The 26,614-nt window shown below is 43.0% G+C and overlaps 5 protein-coding genes across 8 annotated transcripts in view; 3 read left to right on the top strand and 2 right to left on the bottom strand.

The window, feature by feature from the left end:
* Positions 1-7,697, top strand: part of soga3a (SOGA family member 3a) — a 14,052-nt gene extending 6,355 nt beyond the window's left edge. Inside the window, exons 3-8 of one of the 2 annotated variants that reach the window (XM_035672397.1) lie at positions 283-573; positions 2,394-2,963; positions 3,212-3,291; positions 3,544-5,374; positions 6,229-6,264; positions 6,347-6,489. In XM_035672397.1, coding sequence (XP_035528290.1) covers positions 283-573; positions 2,394-2,963; positions 3,212-3,291; positions 3,544-5,374; positions 6,229-6,258 — 2,802 coding nt within the window. In that variant the 3' untranslated portion in view covers positions 6,259-6,264; positions 6,347-6,489. Of the gene's footprint in view, positions 1-282; positions 574-2,393; positions 2,964-3,211; positions 3,292-3,543; positions 5,375-6,228; positions 6,265-6,346 lie in introns of both variants that reach the window. The other variant, XM_035672396.1, reaches the window with a different exon arrangement.
* A 4,956-nt stretch (positions 7,698-12,653) lies between these two features.
* Positions 12,654-16,436, top strand: echdc1 (enoyl CoA hydratase domain containing 1). Its single transcript, XM_035672398.1, has 7 exons — positions 12,654-12,698; positions 13,912-13,974; positions 14,565-14,740; positions 14,890-15,032; positions 15,174-15,226; positions 15,376-15,456; positions 15,574-16,436. Exons 2-7 carry the CDS (start codon positions 13,913-13,915, stop codon positions 15,989-15,991), a joined length of 933 nt encoding a protein of 310 aa, XP_035528291.1. The 5' UTR covers positions 12,654-12,698; position 13,912; the 3' UTR covers positions 15,992-16,436.
* A 1,074-nt stretch (positions 16,437-17,510) lies between these two features.
* Positions 17,511-22,129, bottom strand: LOC118336573 (E3 ubiquitin-protein ligase rnf146-like). 3 transcript variants are annotated; one of them, XM_035673242.1, is made up of 3 exons: positions 21,982-22,129; positions 21,244-21,303; positions 17,511-20,332 (listed from the first exon to the last, which is right to left on the bottom strand). In XM_035673242.1, the coding sequence occupies exon 3, from the start codon at positions 20,318-20,320 to the stop codon at positions 19,193-19,195; it is 1,128 nt and encodes a 375-aa protein (XP_035529135.1). In that variant the 5' UTR covers positions 20,321-20,332; positions 21,244-21,303; positions 21,982-22,129; the 3' UTR covers positions 17,511-19,192. The 3 variants fall into 3 exon arrangements, with proteins under 3 accessions (XP_035529135.1, XP_035529136.1, XP_035529137.1); XM_035673243.1 differs by having other exon boundaries at positions 21,244-21,347; positions 21,982-22,119; XM_035673244.1 differs by lacking the exon at positions 21,982-22,129 and adding an exon at positions 21,405-21,865.
* Positions 22,130-22,181: 52 nt separating this feature from the next.
* On the top strand, positions 22,182-23,761 carry mdh2 (malate dehydrogenase 2, NAD (mitochondrial)). The gene has a single exon (XM_035673245.1). It carries the CDS (start codon positions 22,304-22,306, stop codon positions 23,315-23,317), a length of 1,014 nt encoding a protein of 337 aa, XP_035529138.1. The 5' UTR covers positions 22,182-22,303; the 3' UTR covers positions 23,318-23,761.
* Positions 23,762-24,645: 884 nt separating this feature from the next.
* The window catches only part of rspo3 (R-spondin 3), a 13,331-nt gene continuing 11,362 nt past the window's right edge, over positions 24,646-26,614 (bottom strand). The window contains exon 6 of the mRNA XM_035673246.1: positions 24,646-25,539. Within this exon, the coding sequence (XP_035529139.1) occupies positions 25,328-25,539 (212 nt within the window). The 3' untranslated portion in view covers positions 24,646-25,327. The remainder of the gene's footprint in view (positions 25,540-26,614) is intronic.

Genomic DNA, 26,614 nt, shown 5'->3' with positions numbered 1-26,614 from the left:
TTTTCTCTGTGTTCCCTCCTCTGAACCCACTCACTCTTTTCCCCATGGTGCATTATTCCCCCACTTTCCCCACCTTCTCTTCCTGCCACTCCTTCATTCTCTTAATTCCACTTTTAACAATTTCTCTCCTTCCTGCATTGCTTGTCTTGTCATCTGGCTCTCCTCCTTTATTACCACTGTTTTCTCCACCGACTCTCCCACTCTTTCCCTTCCCATCTCCCTGCTCCCTTTCTTCCCCTCCTCTGTGCCTTCTACACTCCCTGTCTGTGTCTTCCTCTTCAGTTGGAGGCTAGAGAGGGTGCTGGGTTGGTCCAGTCAGCAGCAGGTCCTGGCTCTGTGGCGTCACGGAGCACTCGAGAACAGCACAGCGAGACCTCAACGCTCCGCCAGGAGAGGGAAGAGCAGCGGAGGCTCCTGGCGGACACACACTCGACGGCCATGGACCTGCGCTGTCGCCTGGAGCACAATGAGAGGGACTGGTCAAGGGAGAAAGCCGAGCTGCTGGAGAGGTTCGACGTGGAGAGGAGGGAGTGGGAGAGCCAACTGAAGGATATGCAGAAGAAAATAGAAGAGGTAAGGGGCTCTGAGTGAGAATATTTTTATCAAGGTCTAATAAGTTGTTTGGGCTTAAGGTTGGATTTAAGTAACAGTAAGGCAAGTGGATGACTAGATAAAGGAAAACATTCTCTCAAACTTATGAAACATCTCTACATTCTCTCCATGTATGATATATGGCTTCCTATGCACTGAGCACCCTACAGTGTGTAACACTTCCCTCCTACACATCCTGTTCACCATCAACACTGTCAAAACAATATCCCTGATCAGTGCAGCTGCAGAGTATGAGCAGAGGAAGGAGTGGAAGGAGGGGGGCGAGGGTTCTGCTATTTCTCTGATCTCTGTATCTCTGAGACAGAGGCAGTGATTGAGACAGTCTATGACCTGTAGTGATGTAGACAGAGAAGCTGGCATGCAGCAGAAGGACCTTTAGGAGAGAGAATAATATGAAAGATAAAAACATGACATCTGACATTTGACGGTCGAAAGTGCAAACAGAAAGCTGATTTAATAACATTCATGTCATGTCAATGAAAAATTGTATGAACTCAAAATAAAAACTTGATCTGTTCATGTTTAGAAATATGCCTGATCATGTCAGAGACATCTAAATATTAGATCTGTTTTAGTTTTAGTTAGTAGGCTGGAACAGCTAGTCAATTAATCGATTAGTCGACAGACCAAAATGTAATTGGTAACAGTTTTGATAATAATTGTCTTGTCAAACAAAAATGCCAAAAATAAGATGGTTCCAGTTTTTAAAATGGGATGACAGTAAATGTTCTTTTTAAAGTTGTTGACCAAACAAGCAATTTGAAGACTTCACCTTGAGCTCTAGGAACTTTACTACTAGCAACTTTTTCAGCTGGTTGGATAAAGTTAGATGGACAGGTCACAGAGCAAATGAATGGTCCTAAGATAGAGGGATAGAGATAAAGAATAATAGAGTTAAGCATGGGTGGTGACAAAGTGCAATTCAAAATCTGACATGCCCAGAGGAGCAGATTAGTGTTTTTAATGAGGGAAGCCATACAAAAGTAGTTGGACAGAGTGCGAAGGCACTGGAACAATTTGCTATGAAAAGAACATGTGGCTCTCATTTGCCCCTCAGAGACCAGAAAATGAGAGAGGAAAACAGCAGAGGAATAAAGCAAGTTAAAGTAGTCCCATCTAGACATTGCGTGATGGGAAGGGAGCCCAGTCAACATGAAATAGTTACTATTTTGGGACTCCATGGTAGGAGGCCAGAGGTTATCCAATTTTATTTGAAAGAATTCTTTGGAGGTTTTTTTTAATCCTCTGGTCTAAATATGTTCATAGGATTCGTTGCTATGCTGTCTTCCCATCATCCCATATTAGTTTGTGATTATGCAGGAGCAGTAGACACAGCCTAGGTATAACACCACTGACATTCTTTATATTGTCAGTTCCTTTCTTGACCTATATACTGTATTTCACCTCATTCTAAGCATGCAGTGAAAGAAGAGTCATTGTTAAAAAGTGCAGTCATATTGTAGGCTGTAGACTCATAATGTATGCCCCTTGTCCACTTGTGTACTTGGTGTACCTCTGCTCTTAATTCAATAGATGATATAATAATACCATTCAATACATGTATTGTAGTGTGTGTTTATATTGAGAATATTCGACTGATCTGATATAATTGTTGATTTATTTAATGTAATATTGCTGTTTATTGTAAAATCTAATTTTGAAATTCATCTTTAAAGAATGAACTTAAAATTACAAAGGAACACTGTTTGCTTCATCCAACATAATTACATTATAGTACAAAATTATGACCTCCAATTCTTTTTCTCTATTCTTTTTTCTAGCTGTACTGTGAAGTGAGGGCCAAGCGAGAAGGGACCGGGCCAGACAGTGGGAGGCAGGACATCAGTGATGTTGTACATAGGCTCAGCATACGCTCAACCAGCACTGGCTCCAGTTTGCTCAGTGAAAACTCCCGCTCCGAGCCGCTCAGCAGCAGCAGTCAGTCAGAACCAATCCGGCATTCACCTTTACCTGGTTTTGGGCGCAGCAGGAACATCAGCGGCAGGGGTTGTGTTAGCACAGACTGTCACCACTCCGCCTGCTTCCAAGCGGACAGTCCCTGTGAATTTAACGCTGGTGGTCGGTTCACTCAGAATGACCATTCACAGCCTGAGCTGGTGGATGAGTTAATATCCAGAGGCACTTGGCAGCAAGACACAGTCAGTGACAGCAGGGAAGCTGCGGATACAGCAGAGCTGGATGCTTTTTTTCACGGAGCCTCTGGAACGCCACAGAAAAATGTCTCTCAAGATAATGAAAAAAATGTCCACGTCAGTTCTCGAGAAAGTCCTCTTTGGTCAGAGCAGAGTTACAGCAGCGACAAGAAGAAGAACACCACTGCTCTGAATGCTGTGAGTATTTCAAGCTACTTTTGTAGTTGCTAAAACACTACAGTATACAGACACTGCTCACACAAACCTGTTGATCATCAGTGTTCCTGCACTGTCTCCTGTAGGCCTGTCTTTGTCATTCCTTGGATTCTTTGACTAAATAATCCTCTTTATCGACCTCAGTTTGAACTTTTAGTTGTACAGTAGTTCAGCAACACAGTGTCCAGCATGTCTCACTGTATCTCTGTCTCCATTTCTCTGTGTCTCAGGCTCTGAAGGAGATAGCCCGTGTAAGCGAGGAGCTTTGTAGCTACCAGGATGAGATCAGAAAGAAGAGCGGGGATTGGAGGTAAATAAATCCCCTTTGCTATGTTAACTTCCTGGCGCCAACATGGAACTATGATAATCACTCCATCTGTCATGGCTCGATGGGCTTGTTATTTACATAATCTCAGTCTCAACGTTTAAGTGTTGCAAGTGATGAAAAATGATATTTGAACATGTCTTGTCTTGAAAACTAAAATTATTTATACATGAGATGTCAATGACATAGATTAATTATAATTAAAGTGACTTGATTTTACTGTTTAACTCCCTTCAGGACTCGATCTGAATCCCTGTGCCTACCTGAGGAGAGTGAGATACTGTTTGGCCACGATAAAATCCGACCGGAGGTGCATGATTCTCCCTGTGATCTCAGCCAGATTTACGATGACCTCCGGGCCTTGGAGAGGGAAAACTGGATCACCTTGTCACCAGATAACACCTGGCAGGCCAACAGAGAGCCGAGCACATCCTGTAGCGCAAACACCACCGGACCAGACAGCTACAGAGACACACAGACAACCCCTGGAGTACTCTCTGAGAATGATACAGCAGCTCCACCCATCCCTCCCCGCATGTCCTCCTGGAATCTGAGTGCCCCCACCTATCCAGACACAGAACTCCACATCCCAGAATCCCCCATGTCGACAGTGAGGAAGTGCCATAGCCCCTGTGTTCTGGTAGACAGAAAGTGTAGCAGTCCATCTATTGTCAGGAAGTTCGGGGCCATGCTACAAGAAAATGAAGGAAAAGTTTTAATAGATGGTGTGGTAGCGTCGTGTGCTGTACCTGCTAACACTAAATGTAATATTGGCTGCTGCCACAACCGCTGGTCCTGTGACGCAAGCAAGTTCACAAACAGCAAGTTGTCTACACACGATAATGTCCAGAAAAGCTTCTCTGAAGTTAACATATTGACTGCTGGAAAAGACTTGCGCTCTGATCACAGCCCTGTTGTTGGGAACTCAAAAGAGCTACAAATTCCTACGATTGTCAAAGAATTACCTGTAGATTTGCTCTTGTCCTCTCTTGAAATATCACCTCCCAGCCCCAAGCTCCAGGGCTCCAAAAGAAACATAATGCTGGAACAAAAAACAGCTGAGTTCAACAGAACTCTCTTTCAGGCTGAAATGGGTCATGGCGTAGAGGAACAAGACGCTTTTACAGATGCATGCTCTGTGGGTTGCCAACCAGTCTTTTCAGCAACTTGTGCATCAGATGAGGTTTTACCTCCCAGGGAGACAACATTTCAACTGCATTGTAGTGATGTCACCACTAGCATCATGGGTGTGCATCCTGAAGTCGTACAATCTCTCCCCACCATGGATTCCACAGTTCACAAAGTGCAACCAAGGCGAATGAGATGTGGTCCTGAAGGTCAAGAGGTCAGAATTAACCTTTCCTCGGAACAGTCACTGATTGGACTCAGGGAGGCAACCACAATAACATCTCAGAGTCCTGCACACCATTCTGAGGCCAAGCACAAAGTTCGGACAGCAAGCAGTCCTTCCCGGAAAACACAACACAGAGCAGCCACAGAAGCTCTCTTTTTGGAGCCTATCTGGCCTGATAATACCCTGCCGGGTCAGAATGTGGACAGTTCCAGCCCCGAGAATGAGAGTCTCAGTGGAGCAAAGCCTCAGCCAGCCAGAGTTGGTGTCTCACTCCAGCAGCCGTCTGCTGAGAACAAACAAAGGCCGACGAGGCAGGCGCAGCCAAAGCATGTGGCTGTTCCTCCTTCCCAGTCTGACTCCTCCAGACCTGGGCCTCGAGTGATGAATGACCATCCCTGGAAGCACCTCACACTGGCGGCGTACCCACGGCCTGAGGGATCCAGGTCCAACTATGGGGCAGTGGAAAGGATTCTGAAGAATTATGAGAGCGCTTCCCGGGCTCAACAGCACCAGAGCCAAAGGGGCGAGATGTCTTCAAGTCCTAACATCAGTGTCAGGCAGGAGGAGACGATCACAGAACTGGACATGCTGGACATGGGCCCTCTGCCCTTACCTCCCACTCTGAGACACACACAGACTTCATACACCCAACACGCACAGCTCAGCAGCAGCCACAGTGCCATGGGTGTGAAAGAGATACATCTAACAGTGCAGGTGGGTAGAATCTAACATGTACCTCGCCACCCACCGGCTGTGCTACTCACTGTATGTATGTCAACGTGTAAGAAACGCTCTCTTGGAATAAAATATGTAAGTCTGCATTTTGCTTAGACCAAAACACATTTAGGTCAAACTATACTTTCAAGGCCAATCACACAGTGGACCTGGATGAACTTGCACATTTCGTTCTGTTTCATTCCATTCTGAAACACTAAGCGCTAGTTGCCCTTGACTGAGGACAGCTCCGGTGGGAATGTTGTTTATTTCTGGTATGTGCTAAGAGACAGAAGCAGGCCAGAGCCTCCATTATAATCTGGGCATCTGGGCCATTCCATTGCTTAAAGGCTCCTAACAAAAAGAACCGGTGGTGTGGCATATAAAGTTTAAACTTGGCAGGAGGTCCAGCACCCTCATCTTTCATCTTTCAGTCCCTCCACAGGGCCTCGTAGTGGAAGTGTTTTTCTGCTCTTTGTGTTGTAATTACACGAGTATCTGCAAGAAGCCAGCTGACTAAATGCCCTTGGCAGATCACGTAAACGAGAAAGCTGAAGTGATTATGCTGCTTTAAAGTCATGCAAATGTTAAAGAAGAGATTGTGGGAGCGATTATCAAGCCAATTTTATTTTACCTCATGAAAAGAATGTAATTAGAGGCACCACTTAAGTTTAACCTCAGCTTAGGAGCAGTGTCCAAAATAAAACAGAAGATTCTGAGGTTGCGGCACACGGTTTCAGTTCAGGTGCTCTTCTCTTGACCAAATGCGAACGGGATCTACTTGTGTGACCTTTCCACACGCGTGCTGAATTTATTACTGTTCATGTTTGAAATATGCCTGTTGTTTTCCCTAGGGTCAAGAAGACTACAGATGGAACACGTGACAAAATGTAAAGTATCTGAGTGTGTGAATCTGATAGTGGATAGAGCGGTGTGATAATCCTAAATGGTAATTCATTTGTTTCTCCACAGGAGAACGAAGAGTCTTTTGTCTCCTCTTCCTCCATCCAGAAGAATTTCTCGAGGCCCGCCCGTCCAGCCAACCGACGCCTCCCGTCCCGATGGGCCAGCCGCTCCCCCACCTCCTCCTCCTCCGCCTCCTCCTCTCCTTCTACCACCCCTGTTGTGCCTCCATCCCTCCCTCTACAGAAGCACACTTCCTCCTTTAGCTACTCACAAGCCTTTCACATAGAGACTGTCATCATTTGATCTCACCACAACCTCTGAACACTACCTTTTCATTACTATTGTACATACATACCAAACAAAGACTGCCTCTCCACTCCTACAGACTCAGAAGTGCTTTAGTTGTGAGTTCACCAACTCACTGTTAGAATGTATGTGGCATCCAGAGGAGCCTAACTGACCAAGGATGGCAAGAACAGGATCTGAAGCAGCTGCACTTATTCAGCAGTATGTTGAGATGAACCTGCAAGGTGTCCTGCGTAGCCTCAGAGGACAGTGAAACCATCACTTTCAAAGAAAAAAGTCCCATCCAGTGCATTATTTATTCATGCCAACCATCTGAATGGATATCTTATGCTCAGGTCTGGATGCTAGCCTTGACTAGAGTAGTTTTGCAGATCTCCCAAGAACAGACCCTTCACTACTCGTTCTGTTCTATGTACTCTATTTAACACCTTTAAAAGTGATGCTAGCTCAAATGATCTAAAAACTTCCAGCCAAAGGAAATCCAGAATGATGTATTTAATATATACTGTATTTTGTGTACAAGAAGTTTTGTGTGCTTTTTGCACAAAATATGACATACATACATACACAATATGCAGCATCATGTTGGATTGCGAGATAAAGGCAGCAGAGTAGAGATTTCCCCCTAGCGTCGCTCTCAGTGTGCCGAATAAATCTTGAATATAGTACATGCCTGGACTGTACCTTGCCTGTGACTAAAACATTTTTCTTTATGACCGGCTTTACATTTTTCATGATTACAGTAACGCAAAAATGTGAATGTGAGTTCCTTTTTTATAAATTTGTACCAAAGGCTGGTTTTCTTTATATGCATTTTTTTTTAAATGCATTGTTTGTAATTGCATTTATTTTTGCTGTCCACCGTTGCTGATGTTTTCCACTCAAACCGTACGGTAAACATCATTCACAAGAGCCTGCTTTTGTGCATAACATAAATAATGATGCTTATGAAAAAAAAAAAATGACAAGCCTTTTTTCTACCTTTACTAATTCTGAATGGTCACATATCAGGATATTACTCAGCTTTTTGGGTCAAAGTGGTGAATCATATCATGATGAAAGTGATGCCTTTGCTGTTCTTTTTGTGTAATAAACATAAGGACTAAATGATTGCTCTTCTCTTTTCATATCACATACCAAAATATCTACATTTGCATTATACTGTATGTGTTTTGTCATGCTGGGCAGCTTTGACTGACCCGTTTGTCAAATAATTACTGTTCTAAAAATTGTTTCTTGGAAGCTTAAACCCATTTGTGAAGCGTGACTGAAAGGACCAGTACAACATAATACATTATACAGGGAGTATTATTATTTAAAGTAATATTTCAGAAGTTGAGCACCCCTGTAAACAAACCCTATTTAGGTTAAATAAGACTTTAACCAGTATATTATATTTTTATTTTTATTTTTTATCTCCAATAATTTAGTTCACAAATTACCAGCTAAACTGACCTTGCCACTGTGCAGACCCAGTGCAGACCCACTGCAGACTTCAATCCTTAGCTTGCAGTAGCAATAATTTAATAACATGAACATCAATCAAACAGAATGCACAGAAATATTTGTATGACAGCAAGCATCAAGAGGAGTCCTAGGCGACTGTTAACTCACAAAGATTAAGCACCAGAACCAAACGACTGTCTGGCTCCTCAGTCTTGTTGACTGACATCTCGAGCGACTCTCTGATCTCTTCCTCTGAGTAATGACTGCAGAGCTACATGACAGCAGCAGAGAAACCGCCCTTTACTTTGATGGTGTGGGTGTGTTCTGTGTGTGTATGCATTCCTCCATTAATGTTTTATGTAGTCCTTTTTCTAAATGTGTGTGATTTTGTTTGTCAAGTGCTGTAGTGAGCCAGACTGACAATCTCACTCCTCACCTTTCTGTATGCCTGTCTACAACATGAAAATACCTGTATTATTCCAACTGCACCATATGGTAAATGATTAGTTTTGCACCTTTGCACTGACACATGCACTTACATAAACATACAAACACACACACACAGCCATACACACCCTTTGCCCTGAAAGGGACAGGACACCTGAACCTTCACCCTGAAACCTGGCACCTTAGGCTGACGGAAATAACAGGTGCAACAATGTTACGGTGCCAGAAATCCTACCCTGGCGCTGATATAAATATAAATATTGTCATCCTTTCCTGATAGCCAGCCTAGCGCTGTGTTGGCTGTCTCACCCTGTTTTCCTGTTTCAAGGTTGAGCGTAGATTACCAGTACTGGCCTGTGCTCAAGTCTGGAGGTTTCCAGATGTTGAAACCATTATATAACCAGTACTAACTGTTTTGATTCCAGCGCTGCTTAAAACACAATAACACTGCAAAGAATTTATGGAACATTTTATCATGCACACAGAGTGACTCCAGTTACTTAACAGATGATTGTCATGAAGTGTAGACACAACAGCTTCTTCAAACCATATGCCAGTGGTTTCCTGAACAATTTAACAGCACCTGTGTTCACATACGTATTACAGTAAATGTATAAAAATTGTTTCCTGTGAAACTGACCTGTGGATGTTTTATGCTGTCATTTAAACCATGAGCCAGTGAGAGCTATATGCATGCACAGGTCTTGCTAAATGCTACAGGGAGTGATTTTACACTACTTCAACTTCAGCCAGAGACAACGATCAAATCAGTCTGTATGCAGCTCATTTCCATTGATGCTCCAATAAAAGTCCATATCCACACAGACACACACAACACCCACTGGCCATGCAAACTATTTGATCTGACTTGATTTGATGTGTCTAGACCAAAGCAGGTCCTTTCTGTAGTCTCCATCTTCTCACAGCCTTGAATAAAATAACTTACTCACGATACTTATAGTTAGCTGCTTTTGATTGTTTCAAGTCTACATTTTTGCTAGCGGCTTTCTGTGTTATTGCTACAAACATGAACCTAACAGGATATACAAGTCTGATTGGAAAGAAGCTCTTTGCCATGATTAGCCTCATGTCCACTGCACGAGTAGCTAGTCACATTTGGACATTAGGTATATCTTTGCAGAATATTTTCCTTTTATGCCAATGAAGATTAGGATAGATAGAACAAAAATGTTTTTGAGCTTTGTGAGGTGTTAATAAACTAGAGTAAATTTTGGTATGGTCATGTTATAACAGTTTAGGTGTGGTCACAAATATACAGTACATATGACAGTAAATGGTTGCATTTTATCTTTGTAATGTGTGTAAATTTTTTTTGGCCTTTTCATGCCTTTATTCGATAGAGACAGCTGAAAATCGTCAGGAAAGGGGGGTAGAAAGAGGGGATGACACACAAAGGGCCACAGATCGGATTCGAACCCAGGCCACTGCAGCGACTCCGGATATGGGTCTCCAGCTCTACCGACTGAGCTAACCGGGTCCCCATGTGTGTACATTTTGAGTTCCCGCAGACTCATCCCAGTTGCTGCTGCTGTGGAAAAATGTTCATTGGCTCTCTGATGTCTCCTGGCCCTCGGCCCTTCAGCTACACTGACCTCCCCTCACAGGAAACCTCTTGGCCCCTGAGAGCCTCTGGCACCTGCCAACCTGCCATTCTTCCTGCACTGAAATAGACCTTTACTGGCACTTATCTGATCTGATCTGTGTGTGTGTGTGTGTGTGTGTGTGTGTTTTCTTATCTTGGAGAGTTGGTATAAAGCTATGCTGACTGCAGCACATTCCCTGACTTCCTGTAGAACCCCAGACAGCTGCATATTGATCAGTACACTGATGCATCACTTTAGAGGCCACATGCAGCACACACACAACCACACACACTGAAACACACTCTAAGACATACATGCAATGACATTTGTGCATGCAATAGACAAATGTGTGAAGTGTGTATCTCTCTCTGTCTCTCTCACTGTCTCGCTCTCTCCCATTAGCCAGGTTGTAATTTCAGACAGGGTTCCATTATCAGCAGTCTGCGGCTGCATCACTGATATCCGGATGGATCATAAAACAGCAGGGCTGACTTTAATCAAAATGACTGAAAGGGCTGAGCAAAGGATGAATGGAAGTGGACAGGCACAGTGAGATAATGGTTTGGAATTAAAGTTTATAAAAGAGTAGAAACACTGCTAGTAAATCACACACCTAACACAGATAGACAATGAATCTTGGGTGATTAGAGACTACTGTGTATGTAAATCCTCCAGGTGCTGCACTTCACAGAGTGATATTTAGAGACAGGTTGCAGGCTAGTTGACCTAGCTGAATGTACTGTACAGAGCAGGAAGGAGAGTCAGCGTGTCTGGAATGCATGCCTGGGAAGAGTCCCACCAACCTTTTTGAATTCCTTCCCCACTTTTAAATAGACTGGAGAGGTGCAGACTTTTAAACTTAGTTGAATCTATTGCAGTCTTGGATGCAGTGCACTGTATCCTTGTTGATGACCTTTTATGTTTGCGGTCCTGAAGGACTTTGGTTCCACAAAGCCATTCATTTAGGGAAAAATGTGTCTTAAAGCGTCACTCCATGTAAATAACTGCACTTTAAAGGGTGTGTGAAAAATATACAGCATGAGATATTACTTTTAATGTAATCATAAAATAATGTGCTTCCAGGGTTTTGTACAGATGAGTGATAGCCATTGGCACGTGAATACAGTTTTGCAACACTTAACTTTGTTTTGGACTTTGGATTCAGCATGTTTCTGGTATCCTCAGTGATTCAGATGAAACAGAAAGGTATTTTTGGTTCCTGAGCTTGTTTTCATACATGCGTTCTAGGCTGTGAATAGCAGGAGAGGATGTGTGGATAGAAGTGAAGGATTTATGCTCCCAGTAGCCATAGATCAGACCACAGCACAGGAAGTGTCTCAACCTCCCTCTGTTTTGGCACATTTTCCCTCCTCTTCGTGCACACATCTTGGTCTTTATATCATCCTCTTGTTTTTGTTTGTTTATGCTGTTTGTCTCGCTGTCTGTATGTCCTCATTTCTATCTTTCACTCATAACTCCTATCTGACCCTCCACTTGTCTTCTTTACACACATGATCTGAATGTTTCCAGACCTCAGAATTAACACTGATGCTTTGGTTATACTTTCCTAAATAACTTAATGAATAAATTATTTCAATACCATGCCTACAAGTCTGTATGTCTGTCTGTGTTTGCACAGTATGATCCCAGAGCAATTCACACATTTTCTGCCCCTCAGGAAGGTGATAGTCACTCTTGGTATGATATTACATGTTTCTAGGAGGAGTTGAACAAGATATTTTCTCAAACAATGGTTGCATCTTCTAAGGACTTTTTTAATGGCAAAAGAGCAAATCCAGAACTATTGCTCTTAAATCAAAAGTAAAAGTACATTTTTCTTCAGTTGTTATATTATTCCAAACCCCTACTTTAATATCTCTAAAAAATACCTAGTGTGTTCATCACTGGCATTTGAAGATGTATACAGTTTTTGGTTGTTTGACTTGGCAACACATAAAACCAAATCTCTGAGCACGCTTTTGTTTGACAAGATGTTGACTCAGTGTTAGACGTGGATCCACAGCACTGCCTTCAAGTTCACTGGTGTCAAGGAAATATGTTTCAGACTTGAATCAAACAGAACCTATTTCGTTTTTTACCTCCACGTGGACACATAATGAAAACTTAATTGAACAGTAGTCAAATGTACCTGCCAGCTGCCTGTGCCAGCACTGTACTATAACTTGTAGATGATATTGAAATCCCTCTGTCAGTACTACTGAATAAGGACATGTCTGTGGAGCCAGTTCCTCAGTATGCTGTGTTTACAGAGTTGTGACAGACAAAGAGCAGATCTCTACGTGCAGTGCACTGGCCAATGATGAATGTTATTACAGTTAAGTCGAACAATAAATTATAGCTCGTAGAGTGTTGTGTAAAATGTATGTGGCCCAATATCACTACTGCACAATTAATGGAAATACCTGACTTTTTGCACAAGGAGATTGTGTACAAATGAATCCCAAATCATATTTGCTCCGTGGCGGTATTATTCCGCCCCCCTGTGGATGCATCGCGCAACTACATCTGTGTGCCGGTATCCTGTCCTTCCCAGGACCTTTAGTTTCCAGGGGGACGGGTTTTAGTGTAACACCACACGGCTGTCAATAAGCAAGGTTGGTGCTTGCTTTTCGGTTACTCAGTGATTTGTAATTATTATAATGTTATGTAAACTGTTGAACGAAACTTTAGTTTAGTCTGCTGCTCGCTGTATTTATTAAAGTTAGACACTTGAACCTGGTATGACATTCAGTGGCCAAATCACACAATCAGTGGTTTACTGCAAAACAAGTGTTCGCAAAGCCATTCAGTATCCAACACTGCATATTAATGAATGTGTGGTGGTCGCTTTGCTTCAGTATTGCAGTGCTTTCAACCAGAGGACTATCATGATACCACTGGCTCGATGTTTCCATTAAAATACAGTACAGCAGCACAGCAAGTTAAGCTAGCTAAAGCTCACAGACCTATTGAATAACATCCTGTTTAATGACTTTATTAAGGCTACAAAACACAAACATATGATTAACATTGAAATTAGTTTATAGCACAAAGTAACTTTCTACATGCCAGAGTTTAAAGGCAGCTGCTTTTTGTGTTTCCTGCTAACACAAATAGTTACTGTAACCAGGCTTTATAAGTGTTCTTCTTTGGTATTCATAAGTTCATATTTTCAAGTGCTTTTCTCTGTATCAGTTTACATTTTCCTTCCAAAGGCCTTTTTTAAATTTCTCCTTCAGTCGCTGTGAAGAAGCACAGTGTGTTTGTGCATTGTGACTGAAAGCCTGAAACACCAGCACAGGTGTTCTTAATGACTCTAATTAGATTAGGTTGGAGTTGGGTGGAGCTATGCTGTTTGTTTGTTTGTTTGTGTGTGTGTGTGTGTGTGTGTGTGTGTGTGACTGTTTTTTAGCATACAAAGCTACGCCAGCACCACGTCCTCAAAAGAAATAACTTATTTATGAAAAAGTATCTTTATACTGAACCTTTGGTGCGCCAACAAATACACAGTAGCAACGCTGGTTTGGAAGGTACTGTATTCCATAGACCCCTTTCACTGCAAACAGTTTGACATGTCACAGTGGGAAAAACACAGGTGTTATAAATTAAATGAATGATCGTGGTTTCATGGCACGCCTGACTAGAACAAAACCATCATTCATGTTATAAGTAACAGTAAGGGTCTGCTGCTGATGATTTCAATTGTATACAACATGCTACAGCAATAGCCATTATATGTATATATATATATATATATATATATATGTGTTTTAAGTAATTCCTCAGAATGAAGGTAAAGCTGATTTCTCCACCTCTGTGCTGCTGCAGGATGGTACTGTGTGGGGTGAGTCGACAGTTCCTGGGCAGCAGCAGCTGTGGGGCCTGGGCCAGGTAGGGGAGTCTAGACTGCATTGTTTATTGCCATGCTGGTGACAGTAAATAAAGTCATAAATAAAGGAACACCAAGTGTACGGAGCTGGACCCACATTATTTGTTCATAAATCACAAACATAGACAGGTCTAACAATCAAAATGTATTTCAGACGTGCTGAGAGTTGTGAAATGCTAATATATAAAAGTAATAACTTCTCTGATTCTGACTCCTGACTACAATGAGTCAGAGTCAGATATAGTTCATTCTTATGTGTACAAGTGCAGTTTGTTTGAGTAGCTCAGACCTCCTTCAGGCTGATTTACAGAGAGGTAAGGGAGTGTATTAAAAGAAATTGTTTCCTGTCTGCAACACCAGACTGATGTACATTACGCAGTTCTGCATTGCACTGTTTCTTTATACTACAGTTACACATGCAGATTGCTTTAAATTGAATTAATTTACCATCTTTTAAACATATAACAACATACTGGTAATGTGCTTAGTAGTTAAATGAATCAGGGTTCCATTTTAGGGTCTTTCCCACCCTCTGTAAGGCCTGGGTCTATATAATGATTGTAATAAGCCATATGAATGTTGTTCCTCCAAGGCTGCTGCAGAGACAGAGCAGGGGCTGTGTGTACTCCAGCATCCATGGCTTCAACCAGGAGGAGATCAGAGAGAAGCTGCAGGCCTTTCCTGGAGGCTCCATTGATCTGCTCAAACAGGAGTCTGGTGTCGCTGTGCTGACCATTAACAACCCCTCCCGCATGAATGCCTTCTCCGGTAAGGTGATTGTACACATAACACTGTATATTTTCAGACTCAGACTTCAGGCTATTCTCTGAGTGAAACTCATTTGCACATGATCACTTGTACACAAACAAATTACACTGCAGCTGTCTTAAGTGTTTTGAGTTTTCCCCTCCTCCCAGGCAGTATGATGGTGGACCTGGAGGAGACGGTGAGCCAGCTGGAGAGCTGGACAGACTGTAAAGGCCTGATTGTGCAGGGTGCTGCTGGAACTTTCTGCTCTGGATCGGACCTCAACGCTGTCCGGGCGATATCTAACCCACAGGTAGCAAAGCAGTGAAATTATTTATGGCATCTAGTTGCTGTGGCTAACTGCATATCTGCTTCAGTCAGTCTGTCTGCTTGTCTTTGTCTCACTGTCTCTTGGATGCGTACTTGCCCAGTGATGTTTCTTTTGCCTTTGTAGGATGGGATGAAGATGTGTATGTTCATGCAGAATGCTCTCACAAGACTACTCAGGTAAGGGCTTTCATTTTTCTCTCTACTACTGTATTAAATATTAAAGCAGAGTAAAACAGCAGCAACCAGGCTGAGCTTGAGGACGTTGGAGTTAAGCTGTTATGTAATGTGCTCTACAGTATGCTGACAGAATAGTTTTCTCAGTGCAGGTTGCCTCTGATCTCTGTTGCTCTGGTGGAGGGGAGAGCGCTGGGAGGAGGTGCAGAACTCACCACTGCCTGCGATTTCAGGTATTGGTTTTATACAAGTGAATAAAAGAAAACACCATAGGATCTCCTTTACACTGTCACCTTTCATCCTAATGTTTGCTAATAATCTAACTCGTGTCTGTCATCTCTTTGTCATAGGATAATGGCATCTGGCAGTGTGATACAGTTTGTCCATAAACACATGGGCCTGGTCCCGGGCTGGGGCGGCGCAGCACGGCTCGTCCGCATTGTTGGAAGCCAGAATGCCCTGAAGTTGCTTGGTGGTGCTCTAAAAGTGGACCCTGAACTTGGCCTGCAGATTGGACTGGCAGATGGAGTCCTGGAGGTTCCCGCGGCAGAGGAGGGTGCAGGGACTCTGCTACAGCAGGCTGAAAACTGGCTCAGTCGCTATACAAAGGGACCTACCCCAGTGATCCAGGCTGTGAAGAAGGTAGTGTTGTCAGGGAGAGAGCTCCCTCTGTCAGAGGCTCTGAGGACTGAGAAGGATGTATTTGGGACGGTGTGGGGCGGTCCGGCAAACCTGCAGGCTCTGGCCAGCAAGTCCAAACACAAATGAGTGTTTGTGTTCACATGAGCTTCTCAGACATTTTTGGAAAAAGCACTGTCCGGGCCAAAATTGTGTGGAAGAGAACTGCTACAGACAGACTGACATCAATAAACTTACACAGATCTTTGGCGTGCTGAAGACATTTATAATGACTTTTTTGTATGTAATAAGCTGAATGTTGTGTCTTAAATGTGGACGGAGGTAATGTGGAAACAAATGGTAGTATTTCTTCTTTGATAGAATTCATCATTTCAATAAATCAGCCACTTCATTGCCTCTAATACACTGATAATGAGAGATTGCTCATATTAGCTGTGCTGCAGTGTCAGCTGACCTGAGAAATTATCTTGTGTGTGTGATTAATACTCTGTAGACTAATACTGTATATGAATACTTATTTTAAGATTTATCCTCTTAATTAAAGCACATCTGTAATTAAACAGAGCATATGCTGTACGCTGGGTATTAGTCTTATATTTTCCATATGGATGAAAACAAAGCTCTAAAGGACTACATTCTCCATCTTCTAAATCCCTTCTGTCCACCTTGGTTAGTCTTTCCTCCAGGTCTGCTGAAATGTGATTATGGTAATGATCAGATCATGGCTAACAGAAGCAGATAGAGCTGCAGCATACAGATACTGATGAGGTATAACAAGCATGAGGCAGCACAATATGTCTGTAGGATTGAGAGTAACGCTGCTGTGCTTTCCTCTTTACTTCAGTTTTGTAGGTTAGCTCAGCTGATCGTTCAGAGCTCACTGCATCATCGTGGCCTTGATCACCCCCTCTCTCTCGCGTTCTATTCTATGGGTAGCTGTAGGTAAGAGCATTATTTGCTGGTTTTCTGCTCTCTGCACAATGACTCACTGATGCATGGGGAATCTGGAAAGTTGCTGAAACACGGGGACAAATTAAACAGCTGAAATATACATACTGAATTCTTTTGTAAGGTTTGACACCAATTTGTGCAATTAGTCCATACAGCATTGGGTATGGAAAGAGCACAAACAGGCACAGACTGAAATGACAAGAACAGGACAGGTCCCTGAAGGATGCCGGTTTGTCTCCGGTTCCCCGTCCAGAGGTCATGTTTCCTGGCCAGACACCCAGCTGGAGCGCTGATGGCTGCTGTGACCAGAATACCAAACACCTACAAGGTGAGTGAGGGGGAGACAAGTTGGCCTCAGTATGATGTACATATTGTTTATATGGTCTCCAATGACAGAAAAAGAGGCTGTGTTGCACACTGAACATTATGGATTAGTAAATGCTACCTTTCTTGTTATATAATAAACTATGTTGATGTCTTATAGTCTTATTTTGGTGGCTTTGTTATATGAAGAACAGATACTGAATACTTCAGTCCTTCCTCCAGTGGAATGTAATCTGTCCTCCTCTCTACAGGTAGCAGTATAGAGAAAAACTTACAATGAGACCACTGATAGTCCTATTTATGTAACCCCACATAACATTCACCCTATAACACAGTAAAATGAGAAGCCAAAAATAAAAGACGAGTACAACAATGACCTTTTAGGATGATGAAATGACACAATTTATTCTTAAATTACAAACCATGTAACAAAAAATTGCCAGGCAAAAACTGTTACACAAACTTTATCTTCAGAATGGAAAGTCTAAGACTGAGCAGATGATGTAAGCATGTAAGAAATATAAAAATAACATAACTTCAAATCTCTGCAGGATGGCCAATAGCAATGGCATGTTCTTGTTCTCTTACTGCCTCAGACATCATACATAAGATGATTTACAACCATAAGAAAACACAAAAACAAAAATTTAAAACAATTACTCAAACTTAACCCAAAAATATAAATTCTCATCATCCTGCCAACCAGTAGTGTTTAAATAACTCTCTCTTCAAACATGCACAAATCACAAAACTTTTGAAACACACCAATTGAGAATACTTTAGTCAGGGACAATGAGAATACTAATGGCCTCAACAGCTTTAAAAGGAAAACACTGATACTTTAAACGTTAAATTGCCAATTATTTAAAGCTGGGAAAGGTTCAAATAAATTTGATATGTAATTCTATTACGCACATTCATTTATATCAATAGATTTTTAGAATTTCAGAAAGCAGCAGGTTAATTGAAATCAAAAGACAAACCCTTAAGCAGGCAGCCAGATAATCCTGTGGGCTCCTGAGCTACATTACTAGGTTGGAGAGTATTTAAATACTCACATGGCTTAGGAGCATCAGTAAGTACAAATCTGTTTCCTTTCTTTATCTGGATAAACAAAAGTGAAGATTTTCATCTAACTACAATCTGCTCTGAAATGACACACTTCCAAAAGTTAACAGTTACATTTCAGCATTTTGAAGGAAAGGCTTCATAATCAGTGACGTAAGAAAATCATTTAAGTAGGGTGGAGGCTGGGAACAAGTTATCAAGGATTCAAATCTTTGCAAGAGTAGTCAGATGACTTGAGCTCTATCAAGCCCATTTCAGCGTGCTATGTTAGCTGAGAGAGTTAAAGTGTAGATGACTAGAATGCAGCCGTCCATGATAATGATAAAGACACAGTTCCATTTCCAGGAGTTATCATCCTCATTTATGCTTTCTGTCTCAAATGTCACAGATCTGGCTGAGATTCGCAGAAAGCCTCTGAGTTTTAGGATCATACATGTCAACAAAAAGAATACCTAAGATAGGGAGAAGCCGGTTGGTTTGTCACTTTTACCTTTCAACTTCCACATTCCCAGAATTTAAAAAGAACAGACTCGATATGCCTCCGACCGAATGGCAAAAAGTGAGCAGCCCGATGGCAGCTGCACACCTCAATAAGACTGTTACACCTACCTCTCAGCATGTCTGGATAGACAATTATGAGATTTCATGGCTCACAACAACATGATGTATCCGTCTGGCTGTTTACCAAGCTGTAGCTCCTGTCTCAGTACTAGAACGCTTAGTGCCAGAACATAAAATGCTTCTACTGGCTGAGACAGACAAACAAATCAAACAGATACATCCAAATCCATGTGAGCCAAAAAGAGGCACCAAATTTGACTGCTAAAATTGAGTTGTTTACCTAAAAACATGGAGTATGTTATGCTCTCTTGTATCAAGCACTCCACCCAAATCTGATCCATGACACAGTGAATGACAGCATACAGTGAGGAATAAATTAATGAAATGGAACATAGCCATTCGGTGATGATGCTATCAATGACGAGTTCACACTTCAGTCACTGTACACTGGCCATCAGGCATTCTGGACCTTCCGCTGCTACTGGATGAAGAAGAGGGAGAGGCGGACTCTGCGCCAGGGGGGGCTCTGTCCTCTGGATTCCGTCTTTGCCTACCCTCACAGGGTTCCACACGCTCTCCATCTCCCCCTTCCTCATCGCTCCAGTCTCCAGAGCCAGACTCGTCCACAGAGGTGTTAGGGTCAGAGGACCTGGAGGGTGAGGCCTCCTCTTCCTCGTCTTCTTCTTCTCCTTCCCCAGCCTCAGAGCGCTCGTGGGAAGGTGTGGGCCTGGGGCTGATCTGCAGCTGGGAGAGAGCATCCTCCAGAGTGGGGCTGCTGCTGCTGCCACCAGGCTGACCACCAAGGGAGGTAGGAGGTCTGGCAGTGGCTGGAGGGGCTGTGACAGTAGAGGGGACACCTGTAACCGGCTGCTGGACACCTGCTACCGTGGTATCAGCCCCATCAGCAGAGTTTTCTCTACCTGCCCCAATGGCCCCAGTAACACCCTCAGCGTCCAAACGCAGTCCAGCCACTCCCTTCTTGGGGATATCCAAAACGTCCCTCTTCATCTTGCGTCTACGACCGTGCTCGTTGCGCCTGTACTGCACCATGTTCTCCAAGTCAGCTACATACAAAAAACCAGCAATCAGCATTTCGGCTCTATTTTTGCCCTTGGAGAAAGCGTCCTCCAGCTCACGGCTGGTTCGCTCATCGTACTGCCACCAACCATTACGGCCCTCATAATACCAGGCGTGATCACTCGCTGCCCCACCCCGACCTCCCGCCGACGCTTTAAGCTCCTCGGGAGAGAGAAGCGTAGGCCTTTCCAGGAAGTCATCTGGTACTTCCTGTCTGCAGAGAGCACAGCGTTTGCTCTGCCAGGATGCTCCCTTCACACACAGGAAACAGAAGACGTGATGGCACGGCAGTTGCACTGGGTGGACGCAGCTTTGCAGACAGATGGCGCACTCTGGTACAGACAGGGCTGGGGATGAGTTGCTGGAGCCAGAGCATGATGATTCTGCACTGTTCCCACTTCCACCACCACTGTTGCTGCCTTTCTTACTGGATGGAAGCGAGCTAACAGAGTGGTCTACCTCCCCACAACTAGCCATCCTTAGGAAGTACTGAGGAAAAGGGACAGTTGTAAATAAAGGTTGTAGTGAGCATGGTAGGATTATTACCTTTTCTTTCATCAGTACAATTCATTTTCAAAAACAGAAATCAGTATTCAAGATTATAATAATTCTGAATGTTGTTTTTAGGTCCACATATGATAGAAAACACAAGTGAGATATATACAGCACTTAAAATTAAGGATGTCCCATTGTCCCAGGGACAATAAAAATAGCACCTGGGACACAAAGAGACATTGTCTGGGACAATCTGCGACATTAGAGAAATGTATCATTACAAATGAAAATATTATGTTTGTTGTTTGAAATCAGAAAATACAAGTATATAATAAAAAGATGTATATCATATTTTAATTCATTCGTAGGTGTGGAGCATGGGCCATATGTGACCTCTCTCTGCCTTGATCTCTGAAGTAAGTTTCTATAGCTATTGTGCAATAGTTTGAGCTTGTAACTATTTCAATAGTTAGTTTGCCTTTGTAGATTTTTTTTACTTCAAATATACAATGTCTCCGTAGTGAGTATGAGATTATTTCTTTAAATAATAACAATGTTCAAAGACTCAATGAAGTTATGCGAGTTACTGAAACAAAGTTATTAAATTTATTAAAATTATTTTTAAAGTCATGAAATGAACAAAACAAAATATACTTCAGACAACAGTTGTTAAGTCAGGGACAGCTGAAAGTAGAAATCAGGACAACTGTGGGACACCGAGAAGGAAAGTTTTTTTTATCTTACTGGTGGTGTCATGGTCACATTTAGCACTCAAATGCAAGTCACTGTCACTAAACAGTCACAAGATAGAGTCAGACTAAAAATGACCAATATCGAATGATAGTATAATGTATATGCCACCTGTAAGCTCAAAAAGGCTGACAGAGAGGATATCTGATACTTACTGGAAGTATCCTTAATGCTGATGGACCATTAGGAGAGCTGATGGACCTTCAATCTTGCCACTGCCAAAGAGAAGAGAGCAGTCAGTGAATGTGTTCAGACTGTCCTGAAAGTGAGTACAATTGTGATACACAATGTTACGTATTAAAAAAACAAGACAAACCTTTCATGTGAAAAACAAGTTGGATTTTAAGCCTGACGTTCAAACGGCTTAGCTTCAAGTTAGCGTTAATTCACTTAGCTATGACTGAAATGTAATTCAAGGGTTTACTCAAGTGTGTGAAACAAAGGGCTGCTCTGTTAACTGTCCCACTACAAGCAGTGAACTGTGTCAGCTCACTGGTAAAGTTTGTGTTACCCAGCTGGCCTTATGGCAGGATGAACACAGCTAACGTTACCGAGCTAACGATCTTAACATTCACACTAACTGGTGACAGCTTATCAGCAAACTAGTTGAGCTAACATCAGAAACACAGCAGCTACTGAAAAGCAAGTCGTTTGTTGTTGGCGTTACAAGTGCAAACACAAGTCAAACAGTACAAAGAGATTCCGCGACTGGCAAAGCGACCATAACAATAAGACCTGTTGTAGCTAACGCTGGCTGGTCTGATGGCAGCCCTCTGACTCCAGCAACTAGACGGAGTTCATCTGACGGCGCTAGCTCATTTTAGCAGGGCGACACAAACAGCGAGGTGAAGCATTTTCTCCCGACAGAGACAATTCAACGACTGCGTACGTACCGTACTGTTGGATTTTGCTGCGTTGCTCCGGTGTACCGTTATAATTCGCGTAGCAGCACTGATTTCCAACGCTAATATTCCCACTTCCAATGTTAACTGGCTTTGTTTTCCTCCGTAGAAAAGAGGCTGAAAATAAAGACGACGACGTAGCCGTACGCGCTGACGCAATGTGACGTAAATCGCACGACCCATATCCTCTACGCATGACAGTGTACAGTCTTCCTGTTCGCTCGTGGCTAGAGGACGTTGGTGTCACAGAGGAGAGGGGCTCGGTACGCATTTCTACTTTCACTAAATTCATAAAACAAGTCAAAGAAACAAAATGTTTTCCCGCGCCGTGAGACCTACCGTGAGCCTCGCTCGGAGCCTGTCCACTTCTACGCACAACAACGCCAAGGTTGCGGTGCTAGGAGCTTCAGGCGGCATAGGCCAGCCGCTGTCTCTGCTACTGAAGAATAGCCCCCTGGTGAGTCACCTCTCCCTGTTTGATATTGCCCACACACCTGGGGTGGCTGCAGACCTCAGCCACATCGAGACAAGGGCCCAAGTGACCGGCCACATGGGTCCCGACCAGCTCGATGCTGCTCTGCAGGGCTGCGAGGTCGTGGTCATCCCCGCCGGTGTCCCCAGAAAACCAGGCATGACTCGTGATGACCTCTTCAACACCAACGCCACCATTGTAGCCACCTTGGCCGATGCCTGTGCACGCAACTGCCCCGAGGCTATGATCTGCATCATCGCCAACCCCGTTAACTCCACCATCCCCATTACAGCAGAGGTCATGAAGAAGCATGGAGTGTACAACCCCAACAGAGTGTTTGGTGTCACAACCCTGGACATTGTCAGAGCAAACGCCTTCGTTGCAGAGCTCAAAGGCCTTGACCCAGCTCGTGTCAACGTACCTGTGATTGGAGGTCACGCTGGGAAGACCATCATCCCCCTCATTTCCCAGTGCACTCCCAAAGTAGAGTTCCCTGCTGACCAGCTGAGTGCTCTGACTGGCAGGATCCAGGAGGCTGGCACAGAGGTGGTGAAGGCCAAGGCCGGAGCCGGATCTGCTACCCTCTCCATGGCTTATGCTGGTGCCCGCTTCACCTTCTCCGTCCTGGACGCCATGAATGGAAAGGAGGGTGTGGTGGAGTGCGCCTATGTCAGGTCTGAGGAGACAGAGTGCAAGTACTTCTCCACACCTCTGCTGCTGGGGAAGAACGGCATTGAGAAGAACCTTGGGGTGGGCAAGCTGTCTGCCTTTGAGGAGAAATTGGTAGTTGATGCCATTGATGAGCTGAAGGCCTCTATCAAGAAGGGCGAGGATTTTGTGGCTAACATGAAGTGAACAGGAGGCATTCAGTTAGTTGAAAACAGAAACCTGTGATTTGATTATTTGTTCCGTCTTAACTTAAAAGGCATCTGGGTAAATCTCGAGATCTGTCACAGTGTTTCCTCTTTTGTTTTTGTTTAAGCAGTAAGGTCCTCTTGATTGAAAAATCCTGGTTTTAACCATGGTCCTCTTACCTGTGTAACATTTCCCTGAACTTCTCAAACATGGCTTTATCTTGCACTTATGATTTCTGTACATACAGTGTACTGTGAGTTATCTATTTTGCAAATGTCAAATTAAAACAAAGTCTCATATATTTTCATGTACAGCCTGTATTAGTTGAAATTTCTCTGCTGAATGAATGAGGGGGAAATACTGTCATCGTGCCTGTTGATGCAAGTAGATGTTACTGATGGGCAAAAATACTCCACCAATAAATGGTTTAGCTTTAAAAAATGATTCATTATTTCTTGGTTTTGTGATATAAAAATAATTTGGCTTCACAGTGCTCGTCTGAAACTGACCAAAGCTTAAGGACACTTCTCATGAAACTAAGCAAGTTAATCCAGATCAAAGTGATCCTTGTCTGTCAAATCTGGCTCACTGACAAACATTATAGGCACTGAAATAAATACGGTGGGTTCAAATGCATACAACGTAATATTAGGTGATTCAAATGTATTGTATATTAATTAGGAAATTTGAGCTACATGATGGTAGTTGTCAGAGTTTATTTGCAGAAAAATGGGAGGGGTTCAAAGAATAAGGATTGCACATAGCTTAATTACTCTAAACTGCTTGGCTGATGATTTACAGTATGTGCTGAGGAACAAGTTAAAGTAGGTATATTAGAAAAGGTATATAAAAAGTCATGAGGCTTCATTGCTGCCAGGGACATAACATCACTATTATTCATTGTTAGCTCTGTAGGTGTTTCTCAGTTCCCAAAGAATAATAGTTGTGACGCAAGAAATGGATGAAAGTACTCCGGTATTACAGTATGTAACTCCCTACTACTACTACTACTACTACAGTTTACACCCAAATTAGCCCATGGTGACCTGTGAATCATCAATGTATTGCTGCACCCTGCAATTTCATTTATAACTTGCTCAGATGAATTGCACAAGATGGCAGTCTGATGAGAAAACAGATAACAGACACAGGTACAAACCCATTATAGTTTTATTTGACATACAGGTGCTTTTGGTTCCTAGTCAAGGAGCTTTACTGAGAGCACAGATTCCATTTACACAAAAAGAAAAACCAATAGTAGATAAGATTGATCACATATCTGGATAAAACTAGCTTTTGTCCAAGACATACAAAACGTGTTAATGGTTTTCAGTTTTTGACCGTACTCCTTAGATTCGCAGCATGCAGGCTCTCCTACAGCTGTCATTTGCAGTGATTATGAAGATGTCACAAGATGGCAATAGCAAACTCACTTTAACTTTTTCTTTACAAATTCTGCACCAAATAAAATAAAGTAAAGAGATCTAAAGAACGGGAACAACAATAATAAACAATTGTTCTACATAATGTTGCAAAATCTACATTCAAAAACCAAGACGCGCAATGTTGTACCAGGGCCCCATTAAATAACCATATCAACAAGCACATAATATAACGTCTTTGTCTGTCTGTCCGTCTGCCTGCCAGTCCTCCACACAGTCAGACATATTCTCACTTTGTTCTTCGGTCCCAACAGCAGTCTCAGAAGTGTCTCCTGCACTTTTCAATAGAGACACTCAGTGGTGGAAATGAAGGAGTAGAGCCTACGGGGTACCAAAAAAAAAAACCTTTTTAAAGTCCATAGTGGCCCAAGCCTTGTGGCTGAATGTGCCCCATCCCGCTTGTGCATAAACATTATATTCAAATCATACAGGTAGCAGCAACACCCCTGCAAAGAGGGGTCGAGGGGGGGGTGAACAGTGGGTGCGGGTAGCGGCGTTTTGGAGAAGGAAGAATGGGATGATAACAGGAGGAGGATGGGGAAGCGCTAGACTTTGTCTTTCCAGAGCACTACTGCACAAGGCCGACTTCAGGGGAAACTGGTTCTGTTTCATGGCCTCTGCGATGCCTGTGCTCCGTTTTGTTCCTGTTATCAGAGTCTTCACGTTCACCTGTGTCTCTCTCCCTCTCCCTCTCTCTCTTCCTCTCCTGTCGCCCCTCTTGGTTCTCCTTATCCTTGCGGTTGTTGCGATTCCTCCTTCGCTCATTCCTTCTCCGTCCTCCTGGAAGGTAAGAAAAATGATAAAGATTAGTAGAGAGGATGAAGTTCTCACTATTCCCCCCATCAATTTCAGGAAGTAGTGTTCAGTTGTGAAATGTTTTACTTTGCATCATTTCAGAGAGTTTTAAATTAAGAATGTTAAAAATAACATTTTAATTGATATAATGCAATTAATATAGCCGCAGAAAATGTCCAAAATGCTTCATAATTCAGTCTGGTATGATTTGAGAGGACTCATATCAACTAACCCACATGTCAACCTGTAATTTATGAAACCAGAATATATTAAAAATATGTGAAAGTAGCAAGACTTTTTGAGGGAGAGTGAACACACTACAAATACATGAATGACATGGTGCAACACTGGGTATCGCAATGCTCTGTATTCACCACTAGATGGTAGTCTTTAACCACAGACTGGAGGCCTCTCCCTGTGATGAGCAGACCATTGTCCAAAATAGAAAACCTTTAAATAAACCCCCAATTTATCTTTTCTTGCAACACCATCTCATAAACAAAACCAAGAGTTTTGGAATGCAGAAGGTTTATCTCAGCTCAAGCTACAGTTATTAATGATAATAACAAGATCCACCCCCAGGGAGGTTGGAGACAGGACCTGCAAGTGAAAGCAGAGGAGGCCCTTTTCCTGTTGTTGTACTGCTGCTGTTCATGTGTGAGTGGAACAGAGCAGCACGGCCTGCTTGGCTGGTTGGCCGGCCAGTCGGGGATTGTGAAACTGCTGAAGTAGGCAGTAGGCACAGACACAGGGAGAGAGAGAAAGAGACATAAAGCGCAAGAGAGAAAGAGTCTCCCTCCTGTCTGCTTCATGTTCGGCCCTCTACGCTCATCCTCTCCCTCTCTGTCTGTTCATTAATCAATCCCCGGGCTTTGATTGGACCAGGGCTCATATCTGAACCACATATTCTTAGCAAGTGATACCAAGTTCTACCTGCCGACTGTGTTTAATCTTCTTCTAGAAATAAGGAAAGGATAAGAGGACAAGAGATGGAGTGAGTGCATATGTGAGCATGTGCACAAACACAGTGTTCATATAGTTTAATTGCAAGAAAGTGAAA

Source organism: Morone saxatilis, unplaced genomic scaffold, assembly GCF_004916995.1.
Source record: "Morone saxatilis isolate NCDOM2014 unplaced genomic scaffold, NCSU_SB_2.0 Contig24, whole genome shotgun sequence".
Lineage (NCBI taxonomy): Eukaryota > Metazoa > Chordata > Actinopteri > Moronidae > Morone > Morone saxatilis.
Note: the sequence above shows the minus strand (reverse complement) of the source record. Positions and strands in the feature narration are given on the sequence as shown.